Below are 26,772 nucleotides of genomic sequence, written 5' to 3' on the forward strand. Positions count from 1 at the left end.
AGCGAATTCCCTTTTCCCGTGGCTCAGCGCCACCCGATTGTCTAAATCTACCACTGGCGAGCAGCAGCTTGTTCCCGCCTCTTTGCTCACGTGTCAGCCAGCAGACTGCACCAAGCATTTCTGCCCTGTATTAACTCGCATTATTTTTCACAGACCGATGTCTCCGTTTCCCTTTGTCAGTTCAGGCCTCACGGAGCCTGGCTAAATACCGCGGAAGCGCAGAACGCTCGTCAACTTTAATTGAACCGAATCCCGCAGGGTTTGTCGGAATCGGAGGGCGTGTAGCGGGAGAGACAGGGCCGACAACACCGCGGGACACGACTGGAAGCTCCGGGTCCCACACAAAAGAGACTTCAGGCAAAAACCAGAGCCGGGGAGGCAGGCAGGGTCAGCCAGGAGATGGCCGCACGTTCCCGCCGCTCCCTCGGGCCGCGGCCGTTGGTGGGCGTGGCGATCAGTCTCGCGGGAGCGGCGGTTGGGCGGGCCGTTGTCCCCGAGGGCGGGGCGAGTTGCTAAGGAAATGACAGCCCGCAGCGGCTCACCGTGCCAGCAGGGCGGGGTCTGGAGCAGCGCGTTTCCGCTTCCGCTCTCTCCCCGCTCCCGTCCCGTTACCGCCTCCTGGCCCGCCTCGCGCCTTTCGCCGGCACCTTGCGTCGGCTGCGCAGCCGGGCTTGCTCCCTGCCACGCGCGCCCCCGGGGCCCCGGCTCCGGCGCCGGCAAGGGTCGTGTGCCGCTCGCCTGCCCCACAGGCCGCCGGCCAGCCGCCGCCATGGGTGCCTACCTCTCCCAACCCAACACGGTGAAGTGCTCCGGGGACGGGGTTGGCGCCCCGCGCCTCCCGTTGCCCTACGGCTTCTCCGCCATGCAAGGCTGGCGCGTCTCCATGGAGGTGAGGCGACAGGGCCCCAGAGGCTGGCCGCTGCACGGCGAGAGCCTGACAGAGAAAGGGAGCGGGGGAGGGGATGGGGCTCTCCTCGGGCGAGGGTCCCTAACGGGAGCCTGCGGCCACAGTGCGGGAGGCGGCGGCCAGCGCGGGATCCGGGCGGAGAGGGAGCAGCTTGAGCTGGGGGACCGCGGCGCGTTGGCCGGTAGCGCCGAGAGGCTGCCATGTGGGGAGAGGCACCTTCCGCCCACTGGCCGCGGGCTCTCGGTGCCTTCGCGCCATCCTCTGCTGCCAGCCCAGCCCTCCGGGCTCCCAGGCGGCGCGGGGTGTAGTTGTCAGAGCGGAGAGGAAGGGATCGCTGCTTGTTCGTTGATTTGCGGAATAGATGCGGATGACGGGTTCGTTTTTATTCTTCAAATACGTGATGTGGCAGGCCTCTTGGGGCTAGAAACTTGATGGAGAAAAGGAGCCCGGGCGGATAATGTGTTTCCCATTCTTAACCCTTCCTTGAGTTAGTCTTGGACACCTCGTGTTAATTTGCGAGGCTCCGCTTGACCTTCGAGAATTGTCACTCGTTTGTATTCTTTTCGAAACCTTTTACGACCTTTAGGAAAAGCATTGGGCCAGTCACTAGCCTTGCTTTTTTTTTTTTAATTATGCTCATAATTTTTTTTCTCGATTTCTTTAAAACTTACTAAGTTAGCATTCGCCTGTGCTTATAATGTAGTTTACTCGGTTTTCAATCATTTCAGCAAATTGTTTTCTTCACAATCTGTAGATAACTTTTTTTCTTAAAGAAAAATCCACCTTAGATGAAAGGAAAAACAAACATCTGTATTAACAACGTTGAGCAAATGGACGTGAAACTGCATTGAACAGGGAAAACTCGTTGGTAGATGGGAGTTGGAAAGCTGGACAGTAAATGTCTTTGAGAAATTCGGTGAGCTCTAGGTAGAGGGACTAGGTAAATGCTCTAATTATGTCTGAAATTGAGGTTTATCTCCTTAGTAGGTGGGCTTCAGGTAACAGCCAAATGCTGTCTCTCTTGGGGATTTTTCTCAAATCCCTCGCTCCTCCCTGTGGTTAACTCTGGAATGACAGTGTGAACTTATTTGTTCTCAGACTCAGAATTTATTCTCTCAGCAGCCTCAGATAATGGTCCTAGCATTATCTATAATACATCTAGATAAACAGTTTCAACAAGGAGAGGGTCATATCCATCGGTCTCATCTGCCTTAGTGCCCACATTTGACAACTTGGAAATTGAGTTCTAAAAGGTTAGGACACTTGTACCTAGATACAAAGAATTGCTATATATTGTTTGGGACAGGAGGTGCTCATTTTATAGGTGTCAAACCAATTTCTCGGTGATACACTATAGAACTAAGTGGGTATAGTTAGAGACACCTGGATATAGTTTCAGAAGACGAGCCTTAGGGATGGCCCAGTGGCTAAGAGCCCTTGCTGTTCTAGCAGGGGACCAGAGTTTGATTCTCAGCACCAATGTCAAGCAGCTCACAGTCACCTGTTAAATACTGCTCCAGAGAATCCAGTGCCCTCTTCTGGCCTCTGCTGCTACCTTATTCTCTCATTGGTTCATTCATTCAACGTGGGGGATGGGGTCATAGTGTTAGCCTGAGTTAGGTGATGGTGTTTTCTTTTAGTGACTGTCTCATCTCATAGACTTTTGAAGTTTCTCATTCCTTGATTTCTATTTCTGTGGGATGAAACATTTTTCCACTTTGTGGGGAACTCTTTCTAGTTTTTTAATTTTAATTTTTTTTTTTAATGAATTGAGTTGCTTGAGTGTTTTCAAACCCAGGGATTCTGTGTTTTTACTTGTCTGCTAAGTATTTCCTTTTGATTTTTGGTTTCTGCACTGGTGATTAGAGAACTACTTCATTTTTAGTTTAGGGCTGTTTGGTGTGAAGAATTTTGCTTGACTGTTCTTGCGATCATAATCTTAATTCTAAAAGGCAATCAACCTACTTGAGCATTAAAGCCTTCCTGCTATGCTAATCTTGGAGTACTATTTCAGACCCTTTTCTGCTTCATAGATACTTTTCTTTCTAGGTTTGTTTCCTTCCTCAAAGTATCACATAGTATCTTTGCTATTGTAAGAAAAGAACTAAGATACTATGGTTTCTAGTCTCTTAATGAACCTTTTCAGAAAATAAGCTCTTGGCCTAGTAATCTACATAGCTCAGTGGTCCAGAAAGGTGGGGAAAGGTTGTAGTACATCTTTATCCCTCCTTTCCTAGAGAACAGGCTTGATTCCACCTATTAATGAAGCCCATTTACATTGTTGGCTTGGTCCTAATGACTGAGTTCAGGTAAGGTTAATTAGTATACCTTACAGAGGTTGCTAAAATTCTGAGACATAGATTTTAGTCTTAGACCTGTTTTATTCTTTCTCTTGAAGCAAGGGTGAATGGTAGTCATCAAAAGCTGACATTTTATACTTTCTGCCTGTTTCCTACCCTCTTGCTGTGGAACTGGAATTGGGGGGAGGTGTCAATACCATAGCAAAATGTTTCCTCCTTCATGGTTTGGAGGATCCTACAACTGGTTGAGCTGTGTTCTTTGGGGTTAAGAGTAGGAGGGGGTGCTGAGAAATGTAAACAATTGTGAGGTTTTGGTGGCTGATGAGAAGTCCAGCCTAAAGGCTATGTACTGTTAAAAAGGAAAAGGAATTTTGAGGCTCCTCTGAGAAAAACAAAAACAGTTTTCTATGGAGAATTAGGATTTACAAAATTCAATAACTATTTTTCTTTTTTAAAAGGCTGTGTCAATGTCTTTTTACATTTATTTCTTGTGTGGGTGTATGCATGTGTCATAGTACACATAAAGAGTTCAAAGGACAGCTCGTGGAAATTTAATCTCCACTTCTTCCATGTGGGTTTTAGGGATTGGCTTGGGTTGCCAGACTTGGTGGCAAGTACCTTTACCTACTGTCACCTCTGCAGCCTTTTGGGGGAGCTGAGGGGAAAAGACAGGAACTTACTATGTAGTTCTGTCAGTTCTGGAATTTGTGGGTTTCCTCCTGTCTCTGTCTCCTGAATATTAGGATTACAGGTATGCGTTGCCATGCCCTATTTGGTATTGATATGTTTTGAGTTTAATTTTGAGTAGTAGTCATAAAAGATTAATCAAGGGTCTGAAGAGATGATGAAGTAATAGATAAGAGTATTTGATGCTCTTCTAGAGGACTCTGATTTGATTCTCAGCACCCATGTGGTGACCTGTAGCCACTTGTAACTCCAGTTCCAGGGGATCTAGCACCTTATCCAGGCCTCCTGAGGCACCAGGTATACATGTAATGTACAGATAAATATTTAGGCAAAATACCCATGCATATAAAGTAAAAATATATTGTAATTGGATGTTTCTCTCCTGCTCACCAGTTCCCAAATAAGCACTCAGAGGCTTAATATTACTTATAAATGCTTGACCCATATAGCTCAGGATTGTTACTAGCCAATTCTTACACTTAAATTAACCCGTATTTCTATTTATGCTTTGCCACTTGGTTCATGGCTTGTTGTCTCATACATGTCCGGTTTTCTTTTTTTTTTTTTTTTTTTTGTGGTTTTTTGAGACAGGGTTTCTCTGTGGTTTTGGAGCCTGTCCTGGAACTAGCTCTTGTAGACCAGGCTGGTCTCGAACTCACAGAGATCCGCCTGGCTCTGCCTCCCGAGTGCTGGGATTAAAGGCGTGCGCCACCACCGCCCGGCATGTCCGGTTTTCTTGGTGGCTGCCTGGCATCTCTTGACTTCACCGTTTCTCCTAGAGTCCTCTGTCTAGATATCCTGCCTATACTTCCTGTCTATCAGCCTATCAATTTTTCATTAACCAATGAGAGTAATACATATTCACAGTTATATATAATCATGGGATTATTATACAGCATTTCCCCCTTTTTGTCTAATCAAAAAGGAAGGTATTTTTCAACATACATAGTAATATATATAAAAACATAAACAGAATGATTATTAAATAGGAATTACAGTTACAATATCCAGTCTATTTGTATTTGACAAAATTAGGGAAAATACTCTACCATTTATCTTATTTTTGTGAGTCTAAAGTTTTATATATTATTTACTTTCTATTATAACTCTAACTATATTTAGTATTCAACTCCATCAAAGACCCCAGAAAGATGAAATGTTACCCTTACCCAAAGTTCTCTGCAACGTTGGGGCATCCACCTCTGACCGACAGGTCTAGAATTATCTGACAGACTTTCTTGTGAAGCAGGGAATTCTAAGGACTGACCACCTTTTCAAAGTTTGGCAGTTGCCTTTTATGTTCTTCTGGTCCAGTTTGGACAGTAACTGTGAGCAACTGAGGCAAGACCAGTTTCTTTGCCCACATGGCTAGATTTTGCCACAAAGAAGAGAAGCCCCATATGGACTTTCTTAAATGCCCATAATCCTCTTTGAAGTAATTGTGCTTCAGAAGCAGACGTGTCTCACAGTCGAGAAAACTTTGGTAAGGTCTTAAAACATTTTAAATGTTATATTCTGTAGGGCTTGGAAGTGTTTGAAGATTGCCTATCTATCTGAAATATCTGATGACCTTGAAAATCTAACATGATTGTAAGTTTGCTATTGTAGATGATTATTAATCTCTATTTCTTTCTTTTCTTTTTTTTTTTTTTTTTTTTTTTGGTTTTCCGAGACAAGGTTTCTCTGTGGTTTTGGAGCCTGTCCTGGAACTAGCTCTTGTAGACCAGGCTGGTCTCGAACTCACAGAGATCCGCCTGCCTCTGCCTCCCGAGTGCTGGGATTAAAGGCGTGCGCCACCGCCGCCCAGCTAATCTCTATTTCTTAATTTTAATAGAGATTCGCCTGGCTCTGCCTCATGTGCTTAAAGGCATATTCCACCACCACCCCTCATATTGTATTTTTAAATGAGCTGCATAAACATAATATCCTAAAAGAACGGGGTATATATACAGTATAGCAAAAATAATGTTAAATTTATGTCAATAAACCAAAATCCATACTAATGTAAAATATGTGAGATTAACAGTTGTTTTTTGGATTAAAGTAGATTCAGTAATCTACCCTTTTATCCTATCATTTCTATATCTCCCTTTTTTTTAAAACAAGATCCCTGAATCTAATCTGCTTTGGTTAGTTTTTTTCCAACCTCCCTAAATGATGACAAACATTCATAATTTATTTTTGGGAATGTGGGCTTAGTTCTCTAAACTACTTCCTTTGGTTGGGGCCACTGGTTATCTTTGTGAAACCCTGAAAAATTTTAAGATTATGATCAAGTCCTGGCTGGAGTATTCTGTGAGACTAGATGGTTTCAGCCAGCATCCTTGAAGCTGTTTCTGGATGTAGAATTCAGAGGAAACTGTTGAGATGTTGGATCGTCTGGCCATTTGTTCCTATTGGAGGTTTTTCATGGGGGGTCTTCCTCAGTGAAACCTGATTTTTTTCTTAACCCAGAGTGAATCCAGAGTCTCTCATTTCCTGTGGAAACAAAAGCATAACCTATCCCCCAAAGTAACATTGAAGTCAAAATTTATTTTTTGATTTTTTTTTTTCAAGACAGGGTTTCTCTCTGTAAACAGCCCTAGCTGTCCTGGAACTAGCTCTTGTAGACCAGGCTGAGATCTGCCTGCCTCTGCTTCCCGAGTACTGGGAATAAAGGCAGGCATGCACCCACCGCCAGCAGCTTCAGTTTTCTTTTTTCTTTCTTTTTTTTTTTGCATTTTTTTTCGAGACAGGGTTTCTCCGTAGCTTTTTTTTTTTTTTTTTTTTTTGATTTTTCGAGACAGGGTTTCTCCGTAGCTTTTTGGTTCCTGTCCTGGAACTAGCTCTGTAGACCAGGCTGGCCTCGAACCCACAGAGATCCGCCTGCCTCTGCCTCCCGAGTGCTGGGATTAAAGGCGTGCGCCACCACCGCCCGGCAGCTTCAGTTTTCTTAATGGAGAAAGTATAAGATGGAATATCATGAAGTGTGCCTTAGGGTTCTGTTTCAGAGAGGGAATGAATCTATGGTTAAGGAGCATTTTATTACCTGATCCTCAAATGTGTTTTAAAACACCTTCTATTTACTGAACTAGCTCAAAATTCCTTTGTCTAGGGCAGTATTTTTTTTGGGGGGGGGGGTTTTCGAGACAGGGTTTCTCCGTAGCTTTTGATTCCTGTCCTGGAACTAGCTGTTGTAGACCAGGCTGGCCTCGAACTCACAGAGATCCGCCTGCCTCTGCCTCCCGAGTGCTGGGATTAAAGGTGTGCGCCACCACTGCCCGGCTAGGGCAGTATTTTTCAACCTTCCTAATGTACCACCTTTTATTTAATACAGTTCCTCATGTTGTTATGACCCATAACCATAAAATTATTTTCGTTGCTATTTCATAACTAATTTTGCTACTGCTGTGAATCATAAATATTTTTGGAGATAGAGGTTTGTCGAAGGGGTCCTGACCTACAAGTTAAGAATCTATCTCTGGTCTAGGACATAGTCAAACCTTTTTTTTTTTTTTAAATTTATTTGTGTATTTTATGTATATGAATGCTCTATTTGAAATGCTTGCATAACAGAAGAGGGCACCAGATCTCATTACAGATGGTTGTTGGCCACCATGTGGTTGCTGGGATTTGAACTCAGGACCTCTGGAAGAGCAGTCAGTGCTCTTAACTACTGAGTCATCTCTCCAGCCCCAAACTTTTTTTTTTTTTTTTTTTTTTTGAGGCAGAGTTTCTCTGTGTAGCCCTGGCTGTACTGTAATTTACTCTGTAGACCAGGCTGGCCATGAACTCAGATCCACCTACCTCTACCTACAAAGTGCTGGAGTTAAAGTTGTGCTCTACCACTGCCTAATTTTATCTTACATTAATTTACATTGTCTGGTTTGCCTCTTCTGAACATTTTATGAGAATTGAATTGACCTTTTGAGTTAACAAGTTTTATTTTATGTATATGAATATTTTTCTCAAAAACATGTTTGTATACTGTGTACATGCCTGGTTCCCATGGAGAAGAGATCTTCTGGAACGGGAGTTCCAGGTGTTTGTGGGCCACCATGTGGATGCTAAGAATTGTACTGGGGTCCTCTGTAAGAGCAGCAAGTGCTTTTAGTCACTGAGCTATCTTTCCAGCCCTAGAGTTTGTCAGTTTTATTTGAAAATGGTACAATTGGCTGAGTGGTGGTGGCACATGCCTTTAATTCCAGCACTCGAGAGGTAGAGGCAGGCAGATCTCTGTGAGTTCGAGGCCAGCCTGGTCTACAAGAGCTAGTTCCAGGACAGGCTCCAAAGCCACAGAGAAACCCTGTCTTTAAAAAAACAATGGTACAATGGAGCCCTGCCATCCTAGAGTACTGGTGGTGTTGGTTTCTGGCTCAGGGGAATCTGCAAGAGAAGAATGTGCCATTTACCAGGGGAAACAGAGAGGACGGTGAGATGGTGGCTGGTATGTCACCTTTAACATCAAGCTGCTTTTACTAAGTCTAATTTTTTTTTAATATTTATTTATTTATTTATTATGTATACAGCATTCCTTCCATGTATGCCTGCAGGCCAGAAGAGGGCACCAGACCTCATTACAGATGGTTGTGAGCCACTATATGGTTGCTGGGAATTGAACTCAAGACCTTTGGAAGAGCAGGCAATGCTCTTAACCTCTGAGCCATCTCTCCAGCCCCCCTAAGTATAATTTTTAAGTGTTTTTTGTTACATTTCTTTATTCATTCATGTGTATATGTGTCTGCATGCTTGTGCCACAATGCCCATTTAGACATCAGAAGACAATTTGCAGGAAGTGGTTCTGTATTTCCTTGATGTTGATTCCTAGTATCACATTCAGATCATCAGGCTTGGCTGAGTCATCTTGCTGGCCCTAAATTTTATATATATATTGGTTTTTCGAGACAGGGTTTCTCTGTGGTTTTGGAGCCTGTCCTGGAACTAGCTCTTGTAGACCAGACTGGTCTCGAACGCATAGAGATCCGCCTGCCTCTGCCTCCCAAGTGCTGGGATTAAAGGCGTTGCGCCACCACCGCCCGGCTGGCCCTAAATTTTTTTTTTTTTTGATTTTTTGAGACAGGGTTTCTCCGTAGCTTTTGGTTCCTGTCCTGGAACTAGCTCTTGTAGACCAGGCTGGCCTCGAACTCACAGAGATCCGCCTGCCTCTGCCTCCCGAGTGCTGGGATTAAAGGCGTGCGCCACCACCGCCCGGCTCGGCCCTAAATTTTTTTAAGGCAGGGTTCCTCTGTAGGTTAGAGCCTGTTCTGGAGCTCTCTCTATGTAGACCAGGCTGGCATGAAAGTCACAGAAATTCTCCTGCCTCTGCCTCCCAGTTGCTGGGATTATAGATAGATGTGCGCCACCACCACCTGGCTTAATTTTTTTAAGATTAAATTTTTAAAGATTTTTAAAATTTTATTTTATGTGTATGAGTGTTTTGCATATGTGTTTGTATGTGCACCATGTGTCTATCTGGTTCCCATAGAAGTCAGAAGAGAGGCTTGGATACTCTGGAACTGGGGGTGCAAATAGTTGTGAGCCGCCACATTGGTGCTGGAAACCTAATCCAGGTTTTCTTGAGGAACAACAAATGCTCTTAACCAGTAAACTGTTTCCTCCAACCCCCATTTGTAGTTTTAAATGTCATTAAATGTATTGTGACTCAGTCCTTCATTTTTAATAGCTCAATAATATTTCTCTGTAACTTTGTTTCTTTGCTGATAGATGATTATATTTGCACGCTTGCTTATTGTGAATAATGGTGCTCTGCACATGGGTGTACAACTTTCTGTGTGGAAATATATCTTGGGAGTATACCTAAGAATGGAAATGATATGAGTGATACTAGGAAATGTGTAGATACCCTTTATCTGTATCTAGTCATGTTAAAATCCTTGAAATCATTAACGTCTTGTATGCTAATGAACTGAGTGATAACTCGTACACCCTGTGTATCTTTAAGATGAGGGATTGTCACAAGAAAAACAGGTGTAGTAGTAGATGGTTGGCATCCTCTAGGGCATCCTCTGTGATGAAATGCTCAGTAGTAACAGCTCTGGGTTCTATGGTTGCTGAGTCTACTGAGCTCTGGAAAGGGATGTCTTCATTTGAATGGCAGTCACAGAAAATGGGGACTGAGTGGAGAAGGGAAGGGGGACATGTAAATGGTGGCGATTGATTTATTATTTCTGGTGACTAGTTATGTGGAGTTTCAGCACTCATCCTTAACTTCTGGGGATGGCAGAGGAGCTGGTAGGTTAATGCCAATGGCCATGATTTGATTAATCAGTGCCTGTGTAATACCAAAAGAGGCAGGGAACTTACAATATGTGTGGAGATCACCAGAGGGCATGGAAGCTGAGCCTCACATTCAGTCTGTTGAGATGGTTTGATGATACCCATCCCTGGGCTCACTAAATGTTTCCCTGAATTCTGTGATTTGCACTAGCAAATTGATTGAACCTAGGGAAGGAGGTGCCGGAACTTCCTGTCTACTGCTTTAGGATTATTTATTTGACGTGTGAGGAAAAGCCTTGAGGTTACAAAAGTGTTTGATATTGTGAGAATACTACCACTGAGGTATAGCTCCATCCCTTATAGATAAGCTCTTGCCAGGGTAAGGAGCTTCTCTTCCTAGTTTGGTTGAATTTTTCTGTCATGAGTGGATTTTAAGTTTTGCCAAATCTTTTTGTTTTTTAAATTTTTGTTTTAGTATGTCTGCATATGCTTGCATGTGTGCCTAGGTGCCCACAGGATCCAGAAGGGGGTATAGAATCGCTTGGAGGTAGAATACCAGGTGTTTGTGAGCTCTTTAATGTGGGTTCTAATATTCGAACTCTGATCCTAATAGGGCAGTAAGTGTTCTTAATGGCTGAGTCATCTCTCCAGCCCTGTCAACTGCTCAATTGAATTTTTGCTTTTTTTGCTGGTGGGGGTGTCGGGGGTGGGAGGTATTGAGATAGGATTTCGCTGTATATCCCTGGATGTCTTGGAACTCATTCTATAGATCAAGGCTGGTCTTTAACTTAAGAGATCTCTCCTGCTTCTGCCTCTGAGTGCTGGAATTAAACTTGTGAGCTGCCACCACCCAGCTTGTTCGTTCTCGTTCTCTCTCTCTCTCTCTCTCTCTCTCTCTCTTTCACCTGGAGGTTTCTCATCTTGCCTGGTCCTGTAGCCCCTTTTTAAATAACCACTCAGAGGCTTAATCTTAATTATATACTGTTTGACCTCTTAGCTCAGGCTTATTACTAACTAGCTCTTACAACTTAAATTAACCCATAATTCTTATCTGTGTTTAGCCACATGGCTTGGTACCTTTTCTCAGTAAGGCATTCTCATCTTACTATCTGTATCTAGCTGGTGACTGTCTCTCTGCTTTTCCTCTTCCCAGAATTCTTCTGGTCTGGTTGCCCTGCCTGTACTCCCTGCCTGGCTACTGGCCAATCAGCATTTTATTAAACCAAATCTTTACAGTGTACAAGAGCACTATCCCAGGGCTGGAGAGATGGCTCAGAGGTTAAGAGCATTGCCTGCTCTTCCAAAGGTCCTGAGTTCAATTCCCAGCAACCACATGGTGGTGCACAACCATCTGTAATGGGGTCTGGTGCCCTCTTCTGGCCTGCAGGCATACACACAGACAGAATATTGTATACATAATAAACAAATAAATATTTAAAAAAAAGAAAAAGAAATAAAAAAAGAGCACTATCCCACAGCATTTTCTTTATTTCTTCTTCCTCCTTTTCTTCCTTTTTAATCTATTAAAATAACCACATGGCTTTGTAATTGTTTTATACAATTAATGTATGATATACTACATTAATTAATTTTTTAAATTTATTTATTATGTATATATAGTGTTCTGCATGCGTATCTGCCTGCACTCCAGAAGGGGACACCAGATCTCATTACAGGTGGTGGTGAGCCACCATGTGGTTGCTTGGACTTGAACTCTGGACCTCTGGAAGAGAAATCAGTGCTCTTAACCGCTGAGCCATCTCTCCAGCCCTACATTAATTAATTTTGAATGTTAAGTCTAGTTTATATTCAGGGAATGAATTGCTTTGATCATTGAGTATAAGCCTTTTAAAGTTGCTGGATTTGGTTGACTACCATTTTGTTGAGTTTTTTTGTTTGTTTTTCTGAGATAGGGTTTCTCTATAGAGCCCTGGCTGTCCTGGAACTCACTTTGTAGACCAGGCTGTTCTTGAACTCAGAGATCAGCCTGCCTCAGCCTCCCTAGTGCTAGGGTTAAAGATATGTGTCTCGACCTTGTTGTAATAATAAGTTATCTACCTGTAGTTTCTTTGAGATATATTTGTTTAGTTTTAGTATAAGGGTAATAGGACCTCGTAGAATTAGTTGGAGGTATTTCCTCTTAATCTATGTTTTGGAAATTTGGGAAGAATTGGCACAGGTGTCTCTTGGAATCAACAAAGATTCTTGTATTCAGGATGTCCTGTTAAGATTCTCAAATCCCTTATATAAAATGAGGAGATGTGTTGTTACATGCCTTTAGTCCCAGCATTCTGGAGACAGAGGCAGTCAGATCTCAGGCCAGCCTTGTTTATATAGTGAGTTCCAGGCTAGACAAGGCTACATAGTAAGACCCTGTCTCAAAAACCAAATTAATAATAATAGTATTGTTTACATATAATTCAACTGTGCCATCTCATAAAGTTTAAATTGTCTCTAGGTTACTTATGTTGCCCAATTGGACCAATTATAATATTTCTATTTGGTAGAGTTCACCTGGGAAGCCATCTTAGTTTGGACTTTTGTTGTAGAAAGTTGGGTTTGTTTTCAGATCTTTCTGAGACTGTCCTCACTATTTAACGCAAGTTGACTTCTAACTCACAACAGTCCTCATGCTTCCCAATACTGGGATTAAAATAGGTGTATGGTGTTGGGCCAAGGTGGCCTTTAATCCCAGCACTTGGGAGGCAGAGGCAGGCAGATCTCTCTCTGTGAGTTCAAGGCCAACCTGGTCTATAAGAGCTAATTCCTTAACAACTAGATAGGACTATTAACACAGAGAAACCTGTCTCAAAAAAACAAAACAAAAAACAAAAAAAAAACAAAACAAACAAATTAACTAAAAATAGGTGTATGGCTAACACTTCTGGCTAGGTGTTTTTTTTTTCTTTCTTTCTTTTTGTTTGTTTGTTTGTTTTTGGTTTTTCAAGACAGGGTTTCTCTGAGTAGTCCTGGCTGGCCTCGAACTCAGAGATCCACATGCCTCTGCTTCCCAGGTGCACACCATTGCCAGGTTCTGGCTAGGTGTTTTAATTGTGTACAGTCTAAAGCTAAATGTGATAGTGTATGTTTGTAATCCTAGCACTTGAGAAATTGAGGCATGAATTCAGGGATTATCTATGTGACACAAAACCCCATTTCAGAAGGAAAAGAACAATGCATTTTGTAGTGTTCAATATATTCACACTTGTGTAATTAGTTTTCAGAACTCTTCATTCTGGAAAGCTGGAAGTCTGTAATCACAGACAGTTCGCAGTCCCTGGTACACTCTTTTATGCTCTGAATGACTTTTTTTTTTAATTTTAAATGGTAGGAAAATTGAGATGTTATCCCATTATGTAGCCCTAAATGACCTAGGATTATCTACTTGTATCAGGCTCTCCTTGTACTTGCCATAATCTTTGTGCCTCTGCCTCCCAAGTGTTAGGATTAGAGGTATGTACCACTGTGCCTGGTTTAATTTTTATTTTTCATCAAATACAAATAAAAATAAATATATAAAATAAAAATGCATATAGTGTGTGTGCATGTGTTTGTACAGTATCTCCCTACTCAGTGTGGTGGTATGCATGTGTTTGAATATCTGCCAGAAAACTGGCATCAGATGGTTTCCTGTGTCTCCTTGAATCTCCTTGCCATCTTATTTTTTGAAACATTGCTCACTGAACCCTGAGGTCATCCATTTGGATCTTCCTATCTCTGCCTCTCATCCCCATACACCCAGGGCTTGGATTACAGAGAGATTGCTGCCCAGTTGTTTTGTTTTCTGAGACAGGTTCTCACTTATGTAGCCCTGTGCTGACTGGCTTTTATGTGAGTACTGGGAATCAGTTGCGTGGTAACATTTTACCAACTGAGCCATCTTTCCAGGCCGAATGCACCTAATTTTTAAAGATATATATATATCTTTATATATATATATATATATTAGGGCTGTTTGGTTTATTTGTTTATTATTAAATGTATTTGCTGTTTCTTATGTGTGTGTATGGAGAGCCATGCACAGGCCACAGTGTACATAATGAAGGTCAGAGGATAACTTGTGTCTGTTCTCTCCTTCTATGTGGGACCCATAAACCCAATATCAGATCATCAGGCTTAGTGGCAAGTACCTTTAACTACTGAGCCATCTCAGTAGCCTGTAGTCCAAATTTCTAATTGGCCTTAATATAAACCTGACGTCAGATATTAAGGGGTGAAAACTAAAAGATCAAAGAAGCAGATCTGCCAGCTACTAGTCTCTACGAAATCTTCAAGCCAAATGGGGTATCCGTCTCTACAAGTCCTCAAACCAAATCCCTTGAGTTTCTGTATCTTCCCCATCTTATATTCCTCTCTCTGCCTAGCCATATCCCTTCCTGTCTCTACCTCCCTAGTGCTGGGATTAAAGGCATGTGACTCTCAAATACTGGGATTAAAGGTGTGAGCCATCACTGCCTGACTCTGTTCCTCTTTGAAGATGAGTCAATCTTGTGAGCCCAGGGTGGTCTTGAACTCACAGAGATCTGTCTACCTCTGCCTCCCAAGTGCTGGGATTAAAGATGTTTTTCACCACTGCCTGGCCTCTATGGCTAACTAGATGCTTGCTCCACACTCTGATCCTCAGACAAGCTTTATTTGTTACAGCGCAAGCAAAATACCAAGCCCTTTTGTTTGGTTATTTGACATTGGGTCCAGTGTAGTGTAGGCTGCTCTCAAACTCACTGTATAGTTGAAGATGTTTGTTTCTCTGTATGGTCAGCTCTAGCTGTCCTGGAACTTGCTTTGTAGATCAGGTTGACCTTGAACTCATAGAGCTCTGCCTGCCTCTGCCTCCTGAGTGCAGAGAGTAAAGGCATATGCCGCCACCACCCACCTTATTGTTCTTATTGGAGACTTCTGTGTTCCTATTTGTAGGAGTACTGAAGTGGAATAGACAGCCTCAAGAACAATCAGTTGAAAGTATAGAAGTATAGTTCTTCACTAAATTCAAGAGAACCTGAAACAGTGACAACATGGTTTGTACTTGTCAGTTCTTCAAAGTACTAGAGAATGAAGCCTGCAAAAAAGGTTGTTTGGATTGCTCGTAACGTGGTTTTGCTGTAAATGAAATATTGATAGAGAAGGATTTGAGATCAGGACTTAAATAAGAAATGTTAGTCTAGGAAGAGAAGAACTAGAAATAAAGGAAAGTTTAGAGAAGTAAGGAAAAACTCTTGAGGTAGAATACTGAAGATGAAGTATTTCTGCTAAGGGAACAATAATGTGAGAGGTTAGCCTTTCAGCCAAGCGTGAGAGAGTAGCACTGGAGAACTTGGACAGTGTGGGAAGACTTGAGACTAGCTGTGTACACAGAATACACACACTCACAAATGCTGAATCAAAGTCGTGGCCACAGTCAACATGATCTCATACATTTTGTAACCAACAGTACTTAGTGTTTCTGATTCAGGACTGTCTAAAGAAAGCAGTTGGCAGTTATACAAGGTTGGATGAGTTTTTTAGATTGCTAAGAGATAGTGTCGAAATACTTGGCTGTGGTTCAGAAAAGGACAAAAAAGCCCAGGGTAAAGATTCTGAGTAAAGATGTAAGTGAAATTAAAGTTCTTAGAGAAGGTGGAATAATTCCAAATAATAACTTAGATCTATATTCTCATTGAAAGTGAAAAAGTAATGTAGAATCATTCTAGGAACTAAGACCTGGATATGAGATGAATCTATTGTGGGCATTTCTCTTTAAGAAAAAGGATAGGCAAGAAAAGTGTGAACCAAGTGCCAATTTTCAGAGCAGAATATCTGTATAGCAAATGGCATTTTACAATTTTGTGTCATCTTGGTGACTGTCCTAGATAAAATGGTTAAACCATTACTGTTATTACATATTATAAAAGAGGATAAAATTGACACAAGGAAGTTCCCAGAAGATCATTTAGTACAGTCCACCCTTTCCTCTGTATCAGCTAATCCTGCCAACCTCATATCAAAAATATTTGGAAAAGGCTAACTAAAGTGACGTATCCTGTTATTCCAGCACTTTCGGGGATGAGACAGGAGAACCATGAGTTTGAGGATAGCCATGTAATGGGGACCCTATCTCAAAAACAGAACAAAGCTGGCCTGGCATGGTGGTGCACACCTTTAATCCCAGCACTTGGGGGAGGAAGGTCAGAAGCAAGTTGTTGAGTTTGAAGACAGCCAGGACTATATAGAAAGACACTCTCTTGAAAAAACAACCAACCAAGAAAACAAGAACAAAAACCATAGCAAAACAAAAATTTGGGAGAGGGGGAACGTGGCTATGTTGAATATGTATTAATCTCTAATTGAACCCAAAATACTTACTTCTTGATGTTATTCTTTAAGAATACAGCATATCAAGTATTTTTATAATATTTACATTGAATTAAATAATGTGAGTAATCTAGAAGTGATTTAAAGTGTACAGATAGGGCCAGACATGGTGGTGAATGAATACCTTTGATCCGGCACTCAGGATCTGCAGAGGATATGCAGAGGCAGACAGATCTGCATAGCAAGTTCCAGGCCAGCCATGGCTGCATAGTGAGGATCCTGTCTCATAAACAACAACAACAAAAAATTCAAGTATATAGGAGGATCTGTGTAGATGGTTGCAGTGGATGCTGTGCCATTTTGTGAAAGGGACTGGAGCATATGTAGATTTAGTATTAACAAAGTATTCTAGAAAAGCAGTATGCCATAGATACCAAGAAAATGGCCCTCTGTGGTAGAGTGGTACCCAAGGTCTTGGCTTGTCATTATTTAGATTGGGGAAAAAAAGGTTATTATTCTGTAGAAAATTAAGTGTATGTTGAAAAATAGAAAAAAATATTATTCATCCCCTGCTTTTAAGTTTAATATATTGTCTTCCAAGCACTAAATATACCTTTAACGTTTTTCTTTATTAATTTAATATATTGTGAACTTATTTCTCTAACACACATGAATCATTTTTTGTGTACATAAACATACCTTTAATACTATTTATTTTGATTGAGAGAAGGTTTTACTGTGTAGCATAAGTTGATCTCAAAGTAATGATCCTCCTGCCTCAGTCTCCTTAGTGATGCAGATGTAAACCAGATGCTTGACTTGGTACTTAACCATTTCTTTCCTCCCCCCTACCCCCCTAAGGTTTCTCTGTAGCTTTTTGGGGCCTGTCCTGGACCTTGCTCTATAGACCAGGCTGGCCTCGAACTCACAGAGATCCGCCTGCCTCTGTTCCCCAAGTGCTGGGATTAAAGGGGTGGGCCACCACTGCCCTGCGGTACTTATCGTTTCTAATAGCTATTTATCTTCTATTGGAGAAGTTAGTTCCATTTGCAATCATTAGTAGCAGTTTGGGTGGTTTATAGTTTCTTTCGTATTTTAGGTAGGATCTCACTGTGTAGACCAGGCAGGTCTTGATCTGCCGGCCTCTACCCCCTGAGTGCTGGGATTAAAGGTGTATGCCAACAAACCCAGTTTTGTTTTGTTTTTAAAAATTTTTTTTATTGATATTTATTGAGCTCTACATTTTTCTCAGCTCCCCTCCCTGACTCTCCACTCTCCACTTCAATCTTCCCCCAAGGTCTCCATGCTCCCAATTTACTCAGGAGATCATGTTTTTTTCTAGTTTCTACTTCCCATGTAGATTAGATCTATGTAAGTCTCTTTTAGTGTCCTCATTGTTGTCTAAGTTCTCTGGGATTGTGGTTTATAGGCTGGCTTTCTTTGCTTATGTTTAACCACCTATGAGTGAGTACATGTGATAATTGTCTTTCTGTGCCTGGGTTATCTCACTCAAATTAATGCGTTCTAGCTCCATCCATTTTCCTGCAAAATTCAAGATGTCGTTCATTACTTTTTTCTGCTGTGTAGTACTCCATTGTGTAAATGTACCACATTTTTCTTATCCATTCTTTGATTGAGCTGCATTTAGGTTGTTTTCAGGTTCTGGCTATGACAAACAAAGCTGCTATGAACATAGTTGAGCACATGTCCTTGTGGCATGATTGAGCATCCTTTGGATATATACCCAAAAGTGGTATTACTGGGTCTTGAAGAAGGTTGTTTCCTAATTTTCTGAGAAATCACCACACTGACATCCAAAGGGGTTGTGCCAGCTTGCATTCCCACCAGCAGTGCAGAAGTGTTCCCTTTTCCCCACAACCTCTCCAGCATAAGTTGTCATCAGTGTTTTTGATCTTGGCCATTCTTACAGGTGTAAGATGGAATCTCAGAGTTGTTTTGATTTGCATTTCTCTGATGACTTAAGGATGTTGAACATTTCCTTAAGTGTCTTTCAGCCATTTTAGATTCCTCTGTTGAGAGTTCTCTGTTTAGGTCTGTACTCCATTTTTTATTGGATTATAATTTGGAGATCAGACCTCTGTCTGATGTGGGGTTAGTGAAGATCTTTTTCCATTCTGTAGGCTGTCATTTTGTCTTGTTGACCATGTCCTTTGCTTTACAGAAGCTTTTCAGTCTCAGGAGGTCCCATTCATTAATTGTTTCTCTCAGTGTCTGTGCTGCTGGGGTCCTATTTAGGAAGTGGTTCCTTGTGCCAATGCGTTCAAGTGTACTTCCCACTTTCTCTTCTATGAGGTTGTATGTAGTTGGATTTATGTTGAGGTCTTTGATCCATTTGGACTTGAGTTTTGTGCATGGTGATAGATGTGGATCTATTTTCATTCTTCTACATGTTGATATCCATTTATGCCAGCACCACTTGTTAAATATGCTTTTTTTTCCCATTTGATATTTTTTGCTTCTTTATCAAAGAGCAGGTGTTCGAAAATGTGTGGATTGATCCCCAGGTCTTCTATTTGGTTCCATTGGTTCTCCTGTCTGTTCTTATTCCAATATCAGGCTGTTTTCAGTACTGTAGCTCTGTAGTAGAGTTTGAAGTCAGGGACTGTGATGCCGCCAGAAGTTCTGTTATTGCACAGGATTGTTTTGGCTATCCTGGGTTTTTTGCTTTTCCATATTAAGTTAAGTACCGTTCTTTCAAGATCTTTGAAGAATTTTGCTGGAATTTTGATGGGCATTACGTTGAATCTGTAACAAACCCAGTTTAAAATTGTTTTTGTTATTCAACAATGCTATAATAAGTTGTTTTGCTTTCTCTTGTGAACTTCTTGCTGTGTTTCCCTAGCTGACCTTAAGATCATGGCAAGTCTCCCACTTCAGCCTCCCAAGTGCTAGGATTATAGGCATATACTGCCATGTTCAGCATTTAAATTTAAATATTCTCATGCATATACTTCCTGCAACCTTGTCTAATTATTTTCATAAAACAATTGTCAAATTTCTAGATCACTTTAGAAAAGGTTTAAAGATTTATATGTATATGTCTATGTCTGTATGAGTTTATGCCATGTATGTGCAAGTACCTATGGAGGCCAAAAATAGGCATTGGATCCCTTGGAGTTGGAATCACAGGTAATTGTGAGTCTCAGCAGGGTACTGGGAAATGAACCCCAGTACTGTGTAAGAGCAGTCAAGTGCATTTTAACTCAGGATTTCTCCAGCCCTAACCTTAGAAACTTTGATACATGTTAGCAAGTTGTTCTCCAAGAAACTTAATTTACAACCTGGTTGTTTGGGCTATAAGAAGGTGTTTCTGCTTCACTCTTACTGCCACTGGATATTATTACTTTCTAATTCTAATTTTGTATGAAAGGATATTTCTGCATTAGTGTTTAAACTGGACTCCAGTGGTCATTGAACTGATTTTAATGTTACTTAAATGTGAACAGACATGGTGGGACATGGCTTTATCCCAGCACCTGGGAAGCAGAGGCAGGCGGATCTGTAAGTTAGAGGCCAGTCTGGTCCACAGAGGGAGTTCTAGGACAGCCAGGGCTACACAGAGAAACACTATCTCAAAAACGAACAAAACAAATTTTATGTTAACAAACAAGACTACAAAATTAGCAGGATTATAAAACCAATATTAAAATGATACAATTGTACACGTCAGAATTGGATGGTCCTCAGGAATTAGTGGTAACTGCTGAGGTAGAAGCTCTTAGGGGTTAGCATGCATACACTTACCCTGTGTTTATCCAATGTTAGTTCAGTTCTACTGCTTTTCTGTAATTCAAGCTAGTTCTCCATTAGGGTGTTGAGTATGTGGGACAGGGCCTACTCTAGTCCAGACGGTTCTTTTTTTTTTTTTTTAAATTAGAAAATTCCAAGAATGGGTTCAATACACATTTATTTAAAGTGAGGCATCTGCAGAACAAATAATTCTTAAATTGTGATTCAGGTTGAAACAACTTCATAAAAATATGCTGAGACCAGGCACATCCACAGATCTCAACTACAAGATCACTTCTTTGCCTATTATTCTTTCTCTTTTCTTTCCTGAATAACTTCTTTCAGATAGGGTTTAAGGTAGAATTTGTCCTCCTCATATTTTGTCCACTGCTCCTTAGGCAAGATCTGATGCCGCATGCTCAGGTCCAGGGCTCTCTTAATTCGAAACATTCTGTCATTATAAAGATGCTCAGGAAGCCTTCTTATGGCTTCTTCCACATCTTCAGTCTCATGTAGTGTATCATCTCGCATTAATCCCAGTTTGTTGAATCCAACAACATTATAATACCATTTTCGGGGCTGGAGAGATGGCTTAGAGGTTAAGAGCACTGCCTGCTCTTCCAAAGGTCCTGAGTTCAATTCCCAGCAACCACATGGTGACTCACAACCATCTGTAATGAGGTCTGGTGTCCTCTTCTGGCCTGCAGGCATACACACAGACAGAATACTGTATACTTAATAAATAAATAAATAAATAAATATTTTTAAAAAAATTACCATTTTCGAAAACCATACAGCAGGTCTGCCCGCCATCATGACCTGAGATCGAAGCCCAGACAGTTCTTGAACTTACTGCAGTTCTCTTACTTTAGCTTCCTCAAGTGCTGGGTTACAATACAAGCCAGCTTGCCTATTAGTGCTTCCTATATATTATGTATTTATCTCACTGGAAAATTTTTCATGAATCACTTGACCTTGTCTCCTTTTGTTTGTTGATTTAGCCCAAACATGGAACACATTCTGGCACATAATAGATTCTCAAATATTTGATTAGTAACTGCATTCTTAGGAACATTGATGTTTGAGATGATGCAGAGCAATAGGTAATCCTAAATACAAATGAGAATGCTCTTACATGATAAGAAGAGAGTAGGAAAGTCTAGGAAGATAAACACTGGCTTAGGGGAAGACTAGCTATTGTGACCCATAGGGGAGTCGTGGAAGAGGGAGAATGTGACCTTTGCTCTGTGGTACTTAACTAAGTCCTGGAGATGAGACAAAAAAGGCACTGCAGTTGATGATGACCATAGATATGCTATTTGTTTCTAGGACCTTTGTATTGGTGACATGAAAGGGAGAAATTCTTTTTTCGATGTCTTTCTTCCCTACCTTATGTTTTATTTTCTTAGCCAAGAACTATGCCATAGTTTTAGTTCAGCTCCAATAAAAGAATTACTACATTCAGATTTTTCAGTATTGATAAAATTTTAAAATGCTGATGTCTGAAAGAGGAAGGAGAAATATGATTGAAATTAACTCATCTGACAGGCGGTGGTGACGCACACCTTTAATCCCAGTACTCGGGAGGCAGAGGCAGGTGGATGTCTGAGTTTGAGGACAGCCTGGTCTATAGAGTGAGTTCCAGAACAGCCAGGGCTACACAGAGACGCTGTCTCGAACCCCCTCCCCCCAAAAAAATTAACTCACGCAAGGTAAGTAACCACTAACAGTGCTTATTAGCATTTATCCCTTCTGTTTGAAGAGAGTATCTGTAAGGAAGCTTTAGTATATACCTTTTGGTATATAGCCAAAAGTGGTATTGCTGGGTCTTGAGGAAGGCTGTCTCCTAATTTTCTGAGAAATCACCACACTGACATCCAAAGGGGTTGTGCCAGCTTGCATTCCCACCAGCAGTGCAGAAGTGTTCCCTTTCCCCACAGCCTCTCCTGCATAAGTTGTCGTCAGTGTTTTTGATCTTGGCCATTCTTACAGGTGTAAGATGGAATCTCAGAGTTGTTTTGATTTGCATTTCTCTGATGACTAAGGATGTTGAACATTTCCTTAAGTGTCTTTCAGCCATTTTAGATTCCTCTGTTGAGAGTTTTCTGTTTAGGTCTGTACCCCCTTTTTTATTGGATTATTTGTTCTTTTGATGACCAATTTCTTGAATTCTTTGTATATTTTGGAGATTAGCCCTCTGTCTGATGTGGGGTTGGTGAAGATCTTTTCCCATTCTGTAGGCTGCCATTTTGTTTTGTTAACTGTGTCCTTTGCTTTACAGAAGCTTCTCAGTTTCAGGAGGTCCCATTTATTAATTGTTTCTCTCAGTGTCTGTGCTATTGGGGTTATATTTAGGAAGTGTGGCTGGTTTTATGTTGAGGTCTTTCATCCATTTGGACTTGAGTTTTGTGCATGGTGATAGATATGGGTCTATTCATTTTTCTACATGTTGATATCCAGTTATGCCAGCACCACTTGTTAAATATGCTTTATGTTGAGGTCCTTGAGCCACTTGGACTTGAGTTTTCTGCAAGGCAATAGATATGGATCTATTTGCAATCTTCTACATGTTAACATCCAGTCAAATGCCAGCACCATTTGTTAAAGATGTTTTCCTTTTTCCATTTTATCATTTTGACTTTGTCAAAAACCAGTTGTTCATATGTGCATGTATTAATGTCAGGGACTTCACTTCAATTGCATTGTTCACCTGTATGTTTTTGTACCAATACCAAGCTGTTTTTTATTACTATAGCTCTATAGTAGAGCTTGAGGTCAGGGATAGTGATGCCTCCAGAAGTTCCTTTATTGTACAGGATTGCTTTAGCTATTATGGGTTTTTTTGTTTTTCCATGTGACATTGAGTAATGTTTTTTCAAGGTCTGTGAAGAATTATGTTGGGATTTTGATGGGGATTGCATTGAATCTGTAGATTGCGTTTGGTAAGATTGCCATTTTTGTTATGTCGACCCTACCTGTCCAAGAACATAGAAGATCTTTCTATTTTCTGATGTCTTCTTCAGTTTCTTTCTTAAGAGACTTAAAGTTTTTGTCATACAGGTCTTTTACTTGTTTGGCTAGAGTTACCCCAAGATATTTATATTTGTGGCTATTGTGAAGGGTAATGTTCCTCTGATTTTTTTCTCTTGGCCTGTCTATAATTTGTGTATAGGAGGCTGTAACTTTATTGTTTAAATCTCCTGTATTGTTTAGTTTGGAGGGAGGGTATTCCCAAGCTGTGATAGCATGTGTGGTCAAAAGACAACTTCTGGGAATTGGTTATTTTCCTTCTACCATGCCTGTGGGTCCTGGTGCTCAAATTCAAGTATATAGGCTTGGCAGCAAGCATGTTTACTCTCTGAGCCATCACATGGACCCAAAGTAACTGTAAAGAGCCTGTATTTCGATTCTATAGCTTGGAAGGGTCAGACCTACATTTACTAAACATCCAGTAACCAAATATTCTTCTCTGGATCAAGATCTAGAGAAAAGCCGGGCGTGGTGGCGCACGCCTTTAATCCCAGCACTCGGGAGGCAGAGGCAGGCAGATCTCTGTGAGTTCTAGACCAGCCTGGTCTACAGAGCTAGTTCCAGGACAGGCTCCAAAGCCACAGAGAAACCCTGTCTCGAAAAACCAAAAAAAAAAAAAAAAAAAGATCTAGGGAAAATGCTATATTACAGAGGTGATGATCTGAGTATGCTTTTCTTTCTTTGTTTTTTTTTTGCTTGTGTTTGTTTTGTTTTGTTTTTCAAGACAGGGTTTCTCTGTGGCTTTGAAGCCTCTCCTGGAACTAGCTCTTGTAGACCAGGCTGGCTTCGAACTCACCAAGATCCACCTTCCTCTGCCTCCCAAGTGCTGGGATTAAAGGTGTGCACCACCGTCTGGCGAATCTGCTTTTCTTATTCCTTTTGTTCCCTTCTTTGCCTTCCTCTCCTATATTTTTATCAACCTATCTAACTTTCTCATTTCTAATCCATGTTTGCCCAGCCAGAGAAGGATTGTGCTGTGAAGATCGGGAAGCACCTTGTGGCCTGAAATATAGGAGAAATGGCTTTAAACTTGAGACATGCTGATTATGTTCTTTCTTCTTCTAGGATGCTCATAACTGTATTCCTGAGCTGGACAACGAGACAGCCATGTTTTCTGTCTACGATGGACATGGAGGTAACTTTAGCAGATCTTATTGGTAACCCTAGACTTTAACGGGCAAGAGAAGGGATGCTTTTGTTCTTTTACTTTCCAGGCTTGAACTAAATATAATAGGTAAGGAAAACTCAAGGGATATGTTAATATACTCCTCAGAGAAATGATATTGAAATCTGTTGTCCGGGTCAGACTTTCTCATTGTTCTACAGCTAGGTCTCAGGTATGTTAAGGTGTTTATCACCTGTGTCCTTGCATGTGGGCAGCGTTGTTTTGTTAATAAAACCTTTCTTTTAGGTGAGGAAGTTGCCTTGTACTGTGCCAAATATCTTCCTGATATTATCAAAGATCAGAAGGCCTACAAGGAAGGCAAGCTACAGAAGGTCTGTCTTTCTACACTGTTAATTTTCCACCTTAATTCTTGGAGGGTTCTCCCTCATTTTCTAACCTTTGGCTTCTCTTTGCTCTCTAGCTATTGATTATCTATAGCATTTTTTCCTCAGAGTCCTATGTTCAAAACAAGCTTCTTCCCAGTTGGATATTTTCAGAATTACCTTATCCGCGGGTCTCTAAACCATTTTCTCTATTTGTGTGTATCTTAGTGGGATTGATCACTCCTGAATTTGCATCCCAACTGTGTGCTTGTGAATGTGTATATTAGGTAGTTCATTTGTACCCACTACTTTTGTCTTACACTACCTTACTTAAATTCAGGCTTTAGAAGATGCCTTCTTGGCTATTGATGCCAAATTGACCACAGAGGAAGTCATTAAGGAACTGGCACAGATTGCAGGGAGACCCACAGAAGACGAGGATGATAAAGAAAAAGTAGCAGATGAAGATGATGGTGAGTGCATCCTGTTAGAGAGAAATAAACAGCTTATTATCCGTTCTAATAAAGGATGTCTTCCTAAGGACCAGGAGAATTTTCACATTAAGAACCCTATATGCGGGGGCTGGAGAGATGGCTCAGAGGTTAAGAGCACTGGCTGCTCTTCCAAAGGTCCTGAGTTCAATTCCCAGCAACCATATGGTGGCTCACAACCATCTGTAATGGGGTCTGGTGCCCTCTTCTGGCCTGCACGCATACATGGAAGGAATGCTGTATACATAATAAATAAATAAATATTTAAAAAAAAAAAAAAGAAGAACCCTATATGCCCGGGCGGTGGTGGCACACGCCTTTAATCCCAGCACTCGGGAGGCAGAGGCAGTTGGACCTCTGTGAGTTCGAGACCAGCCTGGTCTACAAGAGCTAGTTCCAGGACAGGCTCCAAAACCACAGAGAAACCTTGTCTCGAAAAACCAAAAAAAAAAAAAAAAAAAAAAAGAACCCTATATGGTATTCTATATTATATGTTGCTGTAGCAAAGAGAATCAATCTTTGTCTAGTGCATAGCTCTAAGCATTTTTGCATATATCGTGTTTTGTTATTTTGATGTGGTTTTCCTGGTTCATATATATATATATATGTTATATATACACCTATGTTATATATACACCTATGTTATATATTATATATGTTTTTTTTTCAAGGCTGGGGCGGTTATTAGCCTTGATAGCCAGATATTACAACTTAATCCTTCCAAACTAATATATGAGCTATCTGTGTCCTCAGTGTAAAGGTTTCAAGTTAACAGTACAAATGAGAGGTACAATAGGGAAATAAACTGGTGTTCCTCGGACTAAGAAAGACCAGAAGAAGACTATTGAGGAGACAGTGAGACTTGATTAGTGAGTGGAGCCTCATAAGTGGGAGGTAATCGGGAAGTGCATCGTCACATCACAGGAGGTGTTGAACTAGTTAATGGGACTGATAGCCTGTGAGGAGTCTGGGCTGGGGGCGTTGATTTAGCCTCTTCCCTGCAGTGGACAATGAGGAGGCTGCACTGCTGCATGAAGAGGCTACCATGACTATTGAAGAGTTGCTGACACGATACGGGCAGAACTGTCAGAAGGGACCTACCCACGCCAAATCTGGAACTGGGACAGGCGACGAACCAGGGCCTCAGGGCCTCAATGGGGAGGCTGGACCTGAGGACCCATCTAGGGAAACTCCTTCCCAGGAAAATGGCCCCACAGCCAAAGGTCACACAGGCCTTTCCTCTAACTCGGAACATGAGACTGAGGCAGGCCAAATTGGTGAGCCTGGTACTGCTACTGGTGAGGCTGGACCTTCCTGCTCTTCAGCCTCTGACAAGCTGCCTCGAGTTGCTAAGTCCAAGTTCTTTGAGGACAGTGAGGATGAATCCGATGAGGCGGAGGAGGAAGAGGATGACAGTGAGGTAAGGGCCGGTGAAGCTGCAGTGAGGGCTGTGTAATGCCATCCCTAGCCTCAACTCTTGTCAAGTTTGTACTATATTTTGCATGTATGTGTGTTTTCATGCTTGTCTGTTGAGGTCAGAGGATATATAACTTGTGTGAGTCAGTTCTCTGCTTCTCTCATGTAAGTCCTGGGGTTCAATATCAGCTTATCAGGC

The 26,772-nt window shown here is 41.5% G+C and overlaps 2 protein-coding genes across 2 annotated transcripts in view; one reads left to right on the forward strand and one right to left on the reverse strand.

Annotated features, from left to right (window-relative positions):
* The first annotated feature begins 585 nt into the window (after positions 1–585).
* LOC121439774 (protein phosphatase 1G) overlaps positions 586–26,772 on the forward strand; it is a 29,520-nt gene continuing 3,333 nt past the window's right edge. The window contains exons 1-5 of the mRNA XM_041640405.1: positions 586–889; positions 24,244–24,313; positions 24,590–24,675; positions 25,007–25,139; positions 26,162–26,577. Of these exons, the coding sequence (XP_041496339.1) occupies positions 770–889; positions 24,244–24,313; positions 24,590–24,675; positions 25,007–25,139; positions 26,162–26,577 (825 nt within the window). The 5' untranslated portion in view covers positions 586–769. The remainder of the gene's footprint in view (positions 890–24,243; positions 24,314–24,589; positions 24,676–25,006; positions 25,140–26,161; positions 26,578–26,772) is intronic.
* On the reverse strand, positions 20,455–20,689 carry LOC121439775 (cytochrome b-c1 complex subunit 7-like). The gene has a single exon (XM_041640406.1). The coding sequence runs from the start codon at positions 20,677–20,679 to the stop codon at positions 20,455–20,457; it is 225 nt and encodes a 74-aa protein (XP_041496340.1). The 5' UTR covers positions 20,680–20,689.

The sequence above is a fragment of the Microtus oregoni genome, unplaced genomic scaffold (assembly GCF_018167655.1).
Source record: "Microtus oregoni isolate MIOR12 unplaced genomic scaffold, Mior012 000062F_ref0000492, whole genome shotgun sequence".
In the NCBI taxonomy this organism is placed as follows: Eukaryota; Metazoa; Chordata; class Mammalia; order Rodentia; family Cricetidae; genus Microtus; species Microtus oregoni.

What these genes read in the sequence shown, in the direction of transcription:
- LOC121439775 (XM_041640406.1), bottom strand. Translation starts at nt 20,679, where the DNA reads ATGCGAGATGATACACTACATGAGACTGAAGATGTGGAAGAAGCCATA.